General features: G+C 35.8%; 1 protein-coding gene across 3 annotated transcripts in view; it reads right to left on the minus strand.

The window, feature by feature from the left end:
• Positions 1–9,920: 9,920 nt before the first annotated feature.
• The window catches only part of LOC140229250 (excitatory amino acid transporter-like), a 142,577-nt gene continuing 140,048 nt past the window's right edge, over positions 9,921–12,449 (minus strand). For all 3 annotated transcript variants that reach the window (XM_072309526.1, XM_072309529.1, XM_072309528.1), the window contains 3 exons: positions 12,296–12,430; positions 11,498–11,597; positions 9,921–10,882 (listed from right to left, as the gene is read on the minus strand). In XM_072309526.1, the coding sequence (XP_072165627.1) occupies positions 10,751–10,882; positions 11,498–11,597; positions 12,296–12,430 (367 nt within the window). In that variant the 3' untranslated portion in view covers positions 9,921–10,750. The remainder of the gene's footprint in view (positions 10,883–11,497; positions 11,598–12,295; positions 12,431–12,449) is intronic.

A 12,449-nucleotide genomic window follows, 5' to 3' on the forward strand; every position in this document is an offset into this window, starting at 1 on the left:
GGTTTTATCATTAAAGATCTCTGGAACTGAAGGACTTTGTGTACAAAATTTTAGAGGTAACTTGCCAATATCGAAAGATGCCGGAGTTTAAATGCCAGAGGTATATATATATCAAAAAGGAAAATGTCAAAAATTAGTGTCAGAGGTAAACATATATACCAGAGGTAATGAAGGAAGTGTTAAGTTGGCAGAGGTGAGAATGTAATGGGTAAGATGAAGATATTGAATGTCAAAGGTAAATGTACAAGAGGTATTATTATGTTAAGAAGGAAAAGCGTCAGAATCAATCATTATGGGAGATGTAATGATGAGATGACGCAGCCAGAGGTAAGGAAAAAAAAAACCCGAACTTCATTTCCCCTAAATGGTAGAAATATCCCGTTCTTTAATACTAAAGCTAGAACAACGCGTAACAAAATAATTCTTACCGACAATTTGACTGAAATCATAAGCAGTCGCGGCCAGTGCTATGCAAAGGAGAACTATCAGCGACGGAATACATCGAAGTGCGGCCATCTGAAATGGCACGAGAAAGAAGCAAAGGGTTACTAATTATAGTGTTACAAAACAATGTATGTTTCTATTTATCAATGTGTCAATCAATCTATTCATCTTTAAATTAAAGAGAAGGGGAATGAAGCAAAAACAAATCTACAATTATTCTTCAAAACACTTAGCTAGCTGAGGAAAAGGGAAGAAAAGATGTCTGTGTTTTAATTCATTACTATCAAAGATCACTACAATTGAATGTTATTGTAAAACTAAACAACAAATGTCAATCACAGTGCGTGGAGATACATAGTTAATGTAGACTTAAGTTTATGGGAGAAAGACATTCTCGAATTCAGTTCCGGGCCTTGACACTATCGCTATAGATCTGCGCTTCTGCAATAATTAATAGATTAATATCAAATTCACTGACTGTCGCACGGGAGAGAGATATACTTTAGGCAATGTAACGTCGTCGGTCGCCAGGGAACCAATCCCCTGCTTGTTGAATTTTTCTTGGCAGGAAGTGTTAAGTCACGTTAGCTAAGTTTTCATGAGACGGGAAAGTAACGATGATCCATGCGAACATCTTGACACTCAACCCAGCAAACCTCTATAGGGAGGTTTGCTGTTACATTGTCATCCTTGAATTGACACTTCTAATATTTCACTGCATGTCGGACACTGAACAGTAGAAAAGAAATCGGATGGACCTGGTTGATTTGATCATATCTCCACAAAATGGGGGAAAATAACAGAAATTTTCCAATGTACGAGAGATATAGGAACTTCATTGAGTTACCAATTTACGACACAACTGCAAATCAAGCAATTTAGAAGTGTTTGAAAATGGTTTGAACAAAACAAATAGAATCTGAACAACAAAGCACTGAAATGAAAGAGCATTTCTTTACTTTACCTTATGATAACATTAACAATGAAAATTAACAATATACTTAAAAGCACAAAACCGTAGGAATTTGGTTTCTGGGGCTTCACTGGTAAATAAAGACCTTGAAAGGAAAGTACAGAGCTTTTATTTGACATGGATTCTAAGCATGCCTAACCCTTGCAATCTTTCCCCGATTGGTTACAGCATTTATCATCTCTTTGTCGTGTCTTGAGAGAACATGATTTATGACATGACAAAATCACAAAAAACGGATTGAGCACATCAGTTTTTTTCTCCCATTCCCACAGGCAGGCTCTAAGTACACAACAAACGCACAAAATAAGCACAAACTGGATAGTGTTTGCATCGTTCAATTCAACAATCTTTTGTTGCAGTTTTTTCTTTCCACGTTTACACGGGGATCTCCTCCTACATCTCGTGGAAGTCTCAACTTACCTTTTTTGCTGTCGGATGTTCTCCTTCGATGCCCTTGGGAGTATGGTAGCCGCGAAACTTTGGCGATGAAAATAAATTTTACACGGTGAAAACTCCACCGACGCAGACAAATGGGACCCACAGGCATATAATTGGCTGCGGATATTTCATCGATTGATGATCCCGCCCAAACATGGGCACACCTGGAACTCCTGCCCTTTCCTTCGTCAAATTAGCACAGGACAACTGTAAATTTGTGGCATGGTATTGGATTTGTTTTTCGCCCGAAAAGTGTGACTTGACGTCGAAAAATTCTGGATGACTTTTTTCCAGCTATTTCGTCACTTTCTTATTGAAAATATCATGATCTATTTGATTTTGATCAACTCCTTTTACCACCACTTCACATTCTTGTGTCCTTCACTATTTTTAACTCCTTTTCGTTTTAAGAGAAATTGATACAATACCAAATTTACAGGGATCTATAAATAAACAAACATACATACTGGTCACGCAATGCACACACAGGAACGATTTCAGCTTAAGAGTAATTTGATTACATTACTAAAGAGAGAGAGAAAAAAAACAAGCAAACAAAACTATCAACCTTTCATCTAATTCCCCAGGAGATTACACTTTTAATTAGTAAAAAGAATTGCTTTCATTTTGCCAAAATCAACGTACTGTATTGACTTTGAATTCAATAAGTTGGTACTGACATGCCACTGACAAACCTAACTACAGTATACAAGTAAATAAATTTGATCAGCTGGCAGTAACACGAACATACTCCAAAATTCGCCTCAGAGTTAAGGGCAACACACCACATTCTTCTAACAATGTTATGATTTAATTGATGCCGAATCAAGACCTAAAAAAAAAAAAATTCATAAAATGTGTCGTGTCAACACTAATATATAATATATACATATCTACATACATGACTACTATATATATCTATATACATGTATGTAAATATATATTCACATTTATTAATGTAAAATGATTAAAAGATTATTTTCAATTTATGTAAGTACAAAAAAGTATAACAAATTGTAGATCTAAGTACATTAATAAAAACAAAATCCGGATTTATCAGCAAGCGCAAGTTACCTTTGTCGTTATCTTTGTCTATTCAGAAGTTTCAAGACAGTGCCCTCTTACACAAAAAGTTTCGAATAATCGTAGCTAGATACAAACTGCAAAACAACAAAAACACTAGCATCAGGAGCTAAAAGTTAACAGTCAAGTTTGTATTACTGTCAACACCAGTGCCACAATGAGTTCTGACTGTGAAGACGGATTGTAAATTTTGATTTCGTTGTAACTTCATTTGTCCTCTGACTTTTGAGCGCTGTTGTATATCAAAAGCAGTGAAAATCCAATTTCACATTTTAACCACTGCACAATCCCTTGTTCAGAATTGAGTAATTTGTGTTAGACCACGACCAGTTTAAAAGACAACAAAAGCAAAATTTTAAAAATACTTTTCATCCTATGATGTTTTTTTTTTCCTCTTCTTCTTCTTCTCGGGGAGAAAAAGTATTATATGACATTATGGATCAGCCTCCCTGACAGTTCATTTTGTGAGATGGAAATGACATGACATTCACGTCATGGTTGCTTTTGTCAAGAACTTAAAGGCATTATTTACCACTTGCAGATGAAACAAAAACCCAGCTTTAGTGCTTCACAGTTCTAACAGTTCTACACAGTTCTAAACTGTGAGTTGGGGATAGAAACAACCGATGTAAAAATGTTAATCTGTATAATCAATGTTAAGTATCGTTAAATATACAAAATGTGAGCAGTAATTATACTAAATTGTTTCTAGACTAAACTGTCTACAGTTATGGTTTAGTGAAAAAAAAATAGTGATATCTCCTTATATTTTAGGCTTAATTGCAAACTTTGTATATGGTAAGATGTTTTGTGATACAACTAATCTTCACATATGTATCAAATGTGATACCTTCAACTTTGTGAACAGTCCATCTACACCAGTTACTACAGACTGAAATTGATATCAGCAACACATTGGGCTTTCAGTAGCACTCAAAAAAATGTAATAATTAATACATGCACAAAACCACTTTGCTATGCGACATTTTGGCTCAAACATTCAAATTATAATACTGTGTTTGAGCAAAGCGGTGTGTAAGCATGAAGGCAGCACCGTCAAGGTACGTATTGAAGGATTTTGTACATTATGCACCAATTGTGTACAGAAAATCAGCTACAAGAATAGAATAGTAACTCTCAAATGCCAGGTCAAGAATGAAGACACATTTTGAGTTCAAGCAATATATAGGAACTCCTTTTATCTTTATTGCTATAATGAAAATACATAATACATGCGATATGAGTGTGGATATCATAATAAACCATGCAAGAAAATACAACCATTCATTCACAGGAGGTCTTTGTATATTCCTATGTGTGCGTTATCAATCCAAAACATATGGGTATTTCCACAGAATATTTATTCGCATATACACTGCTTCACTACCTGGGTGGCTACTTTGGGTTTTAACATCAATCATCTAATTAAGTGCAATTTCACATAATTTGTGCCATCCAGGGAGAGTATAAGCCATCAAGTGTCATTCTGTTAAAGAGAAATGATGAAGTTAAAAGTATCCAGAGCAGTATGGTCTCCTAAAGCAGCCTGATTTCTTGGTTGAATTGATTTAGTATGCAAAGCAAATTCAAAATGTTATCACAATTCATATAATATACAATATTTTCCAACACTTTGTTGGAATCAAAATGATTTTAGAAGTGCAGAAACCCAAAACAGGAGAATCCCAATAATTTTGAGAGGACTTGTCATTCAATATTTCTAAATATGAAAAAGTAACCATAGATTTGTTAATTTGAGCCAGCTGCTTTCGATATTATAGAAAAGTAAATACAAGATTATACAAAATAGGAATATATCTAAATCATACAGCATATCATGCAAGTTGAAATAATCTGCTGATTGTTATCCTAACTATACAAAGTTTTGTATCAATACAAATTTTTTAAACATAAAATCCTTAAAAACTGGTGAAATATTATCCTGAACAGTAATGACATACAAAACTAGAAAAGTGCAGATTCCTTGGGCTCTTTATTATCATGACAAACTGAAAACTTGCACTTGTGACCTTTTTGTATGATTCAGCCTAAGTCAATAAAAGTTGCAAAGATGTAACATAGGACCTCAAGACATCACAAGCAAACAAAAACTCTGAACTTAGTTTCTGCACACAATATCATTTTATCTGGTAAAGAAAAATTATGTGTTCATGATTCTAAAACTTTTCTTCTTTTCACTTAGCATACTTCTGTCAGTGACATTGAAAATAATAGTAATGAATTTTCTGTCATCTTTGGTCCACAATCTAGTCTTTGCTTTTTTTATCTTGAGGAAAAAAAGGTCTATGTCATATGAGTTAAAGGTATTCAGCCATAACTAAGCACCAAAACTCATACCAAATGAAGGATCCTTACACTTCCATTCAGATCATCTGGTAAATATTTCAGAAAATACCATGATTTTCTCAGCTTTTCAAAAATAGTTGCTGCACTTACTAAGCAAACTGAATGAGAGTGGAATTTATCACCACAAATATACACTAGCAACGCAATGACTTATGTCAAACTGTGAAATGTGTATTTACACAATGAACTTGCAAGTATGATGGTATTTATCTCCCCCTTCCCCTTTACTACAAAAAAGTGACCCCCTCCACCCCCTCCCTGCAAAATAAAGGCAAAGTGATAAAAAGTCCAAACCCAAAACAAACCAACAAATGCAATAAGAATATTAATAAAGTAGATTTCAGGATTTATGTAACCACGAACATGGCCATATTCACGGCAAATTCTGCTTAAAGTCCTAATTCCCAATGACTGAATATATGTCTCAAGACTTATATCATATTATAACATAAGTTAAAACTTACAATATTTAAAGACCAGCAACAATTTGGCACCAACCTTTAATGTTGAAGGACTAATCGACAGCATTACATAGCTGTCCAGAATTACCTGATCAGAAGCTACTTAACCTGGTTTCTGATCTCTTCTGTGTTTGCATTGTAAAACAAACAAATAAGACAATTACAGTAACACAGATCACAGTGACTTAGACACAATTGAGACCTGGACCACAAAGACATTATCATCAACCACCTAGATTCAAAATTCACATATACACGTACCCTACTCTATATTATGGATGGATTTAGAAATGTGTTAGGAAAATAGCACAGTAGTACCATTTCAATCAAAATGTTCAAATTGGTAGAAAATATCACAGTTGGTATATAACATTCAGCATCACAGTAAATATATATGTACAACAGAGTAGATATGCAGTATAAGTACATTTTATATGTGTTTCATCCTACCTCTAATGCACATTATTTTGTCAATAAACAGCTGTGCGCTTCAAACATCAAAGTTTCTGAAAATCTCTGTATCATTTCCATCTCATCATTTTTATTTTTCATATTAGCAGCCATTGTCCTGTCCAAAACATGCCCACAGTGAAACACTCCCCAATCATTGGTGGAGCAAATCTGAAGTGGTAATCAGTGGTGTCAGATTTTGCACTGATTTTGGGTGCAGCACTTCTTACCCTGCCAGATCAAAGTGTCCAATTGCATTTTCATTCACCTGTCCTGGTCTGAGCAATGTATAACAACAAAGCAAGTGACCTCCTCTACAGTGTGTTGTGTGTTAAATGTGTGTGGTCAAATTGTCACCTCATATGGGCGTTTGACTTGAACCATTTGCCTTTATGAATGGATGGTAGTATGCACAATACATATGCATTTTATTCTTTACGAAAAACTACAGTCTGTTTAAGTGTGAAAACAAATAACAAATTTCACAAGGAACACAAATCATCACAAGGCCAAATGCTCACAAGATGACAGTCGGGTAGAATCCACAGCCATTAATACATGTTGTCTTAAAAGGAGCCCCATTGGACACTAAATAAAAGGAGATTACCTGGTAGTCTAATACAAATCGATTTGTACATGAAATATGTCTATACCTCAATACCACAGGATTTCTCACCGATACTTGTCAACTTCAAAATAACAAGATAGCATAGTCCATCATTAATGGTAATACATCACAAAAATTGTAACAAGTGCAAAAATACAAAGTGGTATACCAAATATGTAATATATTATATGTAAAAGGGAAAAAGGTTGGTGTCTTGTTAAATCTAGTCACACGGTCATACAAAGTTAGGACTCTATAATATACAGCAACCATTCCAACCACATGCTATTGATATTGTCCTTTGAAACTAGATGAATCCACCCTGAAAGTTTAGCCAAGCCCCTGCACTTCAGCTCCACGCACTCTGTATCGAGAAAAGAACTTGGCCACTCACCCACATAATGTGCAGACTGATATGAACAATCGTGTTTCTTTCTTTCCGTCTGCATTTGCATCACTGTTGTTGCCACAGATGGCATCAGATCTAGCAGTACTGCATTGCAAAGGTAGTATTTCCATTCCTTTGTGACACTCAAGTACTGAGTATTAGAGTTGCATACTATACACCGTCATTCATTTTTATATGCAACCCAACTCTGCCATGCAATACACGATTCATACTTCAAGCTCTCGCCACTGCAAAATCAGTTTCTTTTCTTTTTTTCTTTTTTCTTTTTTGCTCAGTTCAGCTGGACAGTGATAAGGGCAACTTCTTCACAGTGTTGAAAATCACATATCTGTAGTACCAAGTGTCCTAAAATGCATCTACAAGGACTTATTTCATACGTTTTTCACTCATGCTATGACAAAGTGATAGATGTGATTCCATTTAATCTACTGGGAATTTCATTTTTTTTTCTTTCCACTCTAGAGAAACAAACTGATACACTTGTGAAATGCCCTGTTATCCACAATACCAGCATACATGTAAGCATACCCTGTTGTTTCACAAAGACCAACACATGAGTAATTCACATGATACAAGCTTTGTACAATTGTACAAATGTAACAATATCTTCTCTGGGTGGATGGACAGGATTTGGAAGCAGTGGGAAAAAGGTTTGTATATGAGTGACAAATACTTTTGTACGAGCATGGGGAAGTACACAATGCATTCACTGACAAGGTAGGTTTGGGGAGACAAGCAGCTCTGGAAATAATTAGAGATGTTCCTTGCTTGATTACCATGACAAAAAGCTTTCTCATATGGTAAATAATATACAGTATATATTCATTTGTACTGCGAGAGCTTCCAGTGAAACTTTTAAGTTGCACAGAGACACTTCACTCTAGAATAAAATGTTAGCAATATAACAAATCAATTTTGTGTTTGTCAATATTTCCAGCCTTACATTTAAAACACACAACCTTAAATGAACAGCTGTACAAAAAGAAAAATCATGTTTGCAAGAGCAGTGCATCTTCATTGTAAAAATGAAACAAACAACCTAACACACTGTGTATGCGCAATGGAGGAATATGTACAAACAGCATTATGCCCAATTTGTGCTGAAATATTGTATCTGGTTCACCAGAGTGTTAAGTCTCTCGGCAGCAACAATGCTAAGCTAATACTGCTTTGATGTTGTTGCATACAAAACCCCTGCTTACCTCGAATTCTCTACCTTCCCTTATTTCACTCACATAAATTTCATCCTGATTTCATGGAGTAGAACAACCAAGGGATTATTGTTATACAGAACACAAAATACTTAATACACTTGTTTCATTCATAAACATGTCACCATATCTGTGATAAAAAAATATGACAAGCTTGTCATACCACTGCAAGCTTTCATCAAAGAAGAAAAACACATGTTTTGACCTCATCGCATCATCTGGTACCAACTTCATATAACCACACTGGGTAAGAAATCTATACGACCTGTAATCAAAAAATTACTCTCAGATTCCTTGAATCAGATACAAAAATAACACCTTCACTTTTTTCCATCTCTGTCACTTTCTCCCATCTTTGTCACTTTCTCCGAAACTGTCGATTGGGAACCAGAGGGATGTTAACTCTGAGAAATGTCTCTGCAAACTTGCGTCCTCCCACTTCTGGACTGACAAACACATTCCAAGGCATCTGTTTGGGGATTATTTGTATCCCTCCCTGAACATTCCTGAGTGATGTCTCACCCATATGAAAAGACCTCACTTTCCCTACCACTAGCGACATAAGGCTGTAAAACCAGAAATTTTCATGTGCAAAAAAAAAAAAATTCCCAAATTTTGCAACTAGCAAAGATTTGCAAAAAGTAAAATGCATGTGAAAGTGATTGTCTACAAAATGCATTGAATGCCAGTGGAACTTTGCAAAAGCTTCATACTGCAAAAAGGCCATTGGCTCTAATTTGTGAAAGATTTATGCTGTATTAAAATATTTCTGGTTTTACAGCACTTAGCTCTCATGCCATCATTTCTCCAAAGCCTGAAGTTGTTTTCATAAATTGTGTCTGATCACTTAAACAGGGATATAATTATCATGGAATGACTCTCATCTAACATTTCCATACACTCTGGCATGTATGATCTCTCCATCTATGCTTTCTGCCTTTTCAGATTCTTCAAATTTAACTTTTTGCAACACTACCATTACATTTCACTACAAGGAAGCAATGGAGTAGACATGCCCATGTGAAATGTAATATTATGTACCAAGACGATGGGTACAGCTTTCAACACTTTGCGCTACAAATATTAAAGCAAAAATCTTTCAATCAAAGGAAGCCTTCAGTCCCTCAATGGCAAGTTACAATGACGCTGTCAGTGATACATACTTAAATGAAATTTTCGTGAATTGAGGCTTGAGGCCTTTTTTGTGGCATGAAATTTCAGGGCTTAAAGTTGGATTACCAAGAATTATTCCTACTTATATTTGGTCATGATTTTAAGTTGCACAATTGTGTCAAAAACAGAAATCTTAGCCAAGATAATCTCTAACATGATTGAGAATCCATTCATAACTACCACAGCTTAAATCTATAAACATTTTTTGTTTATTTGGGGGGGGGGGGGGGTCCCTGATAAAATTCTGCATGTCATGATCAAGTAGTCCCAATGGCTCAAAAGAATCTAGCAACATATCCAAAAAAAAAAAAATAAAAAATGAGAATGTATTTTATGAGATAAATTAAAGTTCTGCTCTAATCTATTTTTGTGAAGAAAATATCGATGGAAAAATTCTTGTACTTATGCCTGGTATTCTAATCTTATTTGATGGTCTTTAATTCTTTTTGGGGGATTTGTTTTAATGCTGTGGTGCATCAATCTATGGTAATTCTAGCAATATGGAAAAACAATTTCATTTTAACATTCCTAACCAAGTCACCACCAGCTCCATCGTCAGCCTCTTGACTCAATACAAGACTGCATCTCTTTTTTCCTCAATCAGTGTCAACTGCGTCACTCCTCAGTGCAACTCCTATCACCATCATACATCCGCCATCTGACTCACTGAGATCCAGAGTATCTAAACTGAATCATGACCTTCCATTTCCTCTCATATCTTTCTCTTTCTTTTTTCTTTTTTTTTCAAATTCATTTAAAAGTTAAAGCTAAGAAAACAGAGTCACGTAGTGAATGATGCATTCAAAAAAGCATCATCTGCGCTTGGTGAATGGAAAAGTGAGGGAAAACAATGGAACACGATGAAGAGAAGGAGACGTGGGCATAGATACAGCAATGATGCCAGAGAGAAAGAGACATGAGTTATGCAGGAAATGACGATCAATGAGTTGATAATAACAATGTGTACAGGGAAGGAGAAGGTGAGAGAGAACTGCGCTTGTACCTGTGTACATCTTCATCAGTCACATAAAAAAATATTGTACACAAAACTTAGGTGTCACGAGTGACTGCATTTTTACAATTGGAAATACTTGGAAAAAACAGAAGAAGAAGAAATCAATCTGGCTGGGTAGTCTAGAATCGAGACTCCCAGTTGCCTCCATCTCCTTTCTCATTGATGTCTGCCACAACATTGCCATCTCTCATCTCGGGTTTTCCATTGGCCGTAAATTCCTCTTTTCCAGCTTCCAGCTCAAGTTCAGCCTCCTAGAACATAAAAAATATACCACACATGACTCACTCTATTCATATACCCCTTGATGGAATCACACAATAATGACTTCATTCTGAGTATTATCTTCACAAGGGACTATGATGGGAATGATAATGACAGAAATGCATACTTTCATGGGGAAAACGACAGAAAAAGGAAGCAGACAAATTTCTGCAATACATACATCAGCTTATTATCTGGAACTAATCACTCAAAACCTTGCCTGATTAGAATCATCTCTCCATGAATGGATGAAGGAACTCTCAAGGGATGGGAAATCGTTTAGAGTTTAAATCACATCTTGTTTAGAGCAAGCAAAAATGACCTGTTAATCATATGTCATATGACCATGGCAGGAGTGTGAGGCTGCAAACTATTGGACTGGAAGTTGAGTGCATGTAAAAAACATATATGTTTGTAACAAAGGCCATTTCCACAGAACCAAATTAAGGAACACCTTGTCCTATTTCTGTGTTCAATCTCAAATGAAGCTCTGAATTGAGAGTTTTCTGTTTCCTAACCAGTGAGTATTTTATCCTTATGGGAGTCAAAAGGTGATTGGCATTACACAGTAAATAAATACTTTTGATTAAAACAAGGGAACTTACAGCATTGCTCATGGCTGTCAATTCCTTCTGAGACAGATGGTGCACAATGGCTGCTCCGTAGGAGTCACCAACTACGTTGATTGAAGTGCGGCAACGATCCCTGCAGTGCAAAAAACATAAGATTTAATTAAGCTATAGGAAAACTGAAAGAGGGGAAGTTATGACAATTGCAAAATCTAGTAGTCTGGACCACTGGATTTCTTCTGTACAGAATTATAAAGAGGAATACTGTGGAAAAGTCTTCATCATTTTATACATTTTTCATTACACATTTGTCAAGCTTTTCCACAGAATCGATCAATCTGGTCTGGATTTACAGTATTTTCTCTTTTTACTTAAACAATGAGAGTCTACCTACTGATGTTCTCTCTGAAATGTTTTACAATGTCATGAACATAAACTTTTTCTAAATTCAACAATGTCAATCACGATATCACTTCTGGATAACAGTAGAGGATTAAAGCAAGAGAAAAAGTGTCACAGTTCTGATGTTGTGCTATTCCCTGTCACCCTACAGTCATTGCTTCTTTGGAGATAAATTATCAGGAAGTGCTGAGGGATGCCAACCTAGTATACAGTATTGAAGTATTCTAATAACAGAAGAGGCATAAATTGGGTAGTAAAATAGTATTTTACCTTGGTCTTATTCCAGCAAAAGAGTATAAGTTGGGAAAAATTGTATTTGCCATGAAACTTGTAGTATTTTTGAGGAAAAAAAAAGAAGCACAAAATGCTGCATAAAGATAACAGTTGGTATTTTCAAGTGCTTCCAAGGTATCTCCAATGTGCAGTACTCACAAGAACCAGTCCACGGTGAGCAGTAAGCTGACATCTTCCACTGGTAAACCAGCTGCAGTCAGCACCAGCAGCATGGTGATGAGACCAGCACTAGGGACACTGGCTGCTCCGACACTGGCCAGTGTGGCTGTCAAGCTGAGGCAAACAACAACAC

Source organism: Diadema setosum, chromosome 5 (assembly GCF_964275005.1).
Source record: "Diadema setosum chromosome 5, eeDiaSeto1, whole genome shotgun sequence".
In the NCBI taxonomy this organism is placed as follows: Eukaryota; Metazoa; Echinodermata; class Echinoidea; order Diadematoida; family Diadematidae; genus Diadema; species Diadema setosum.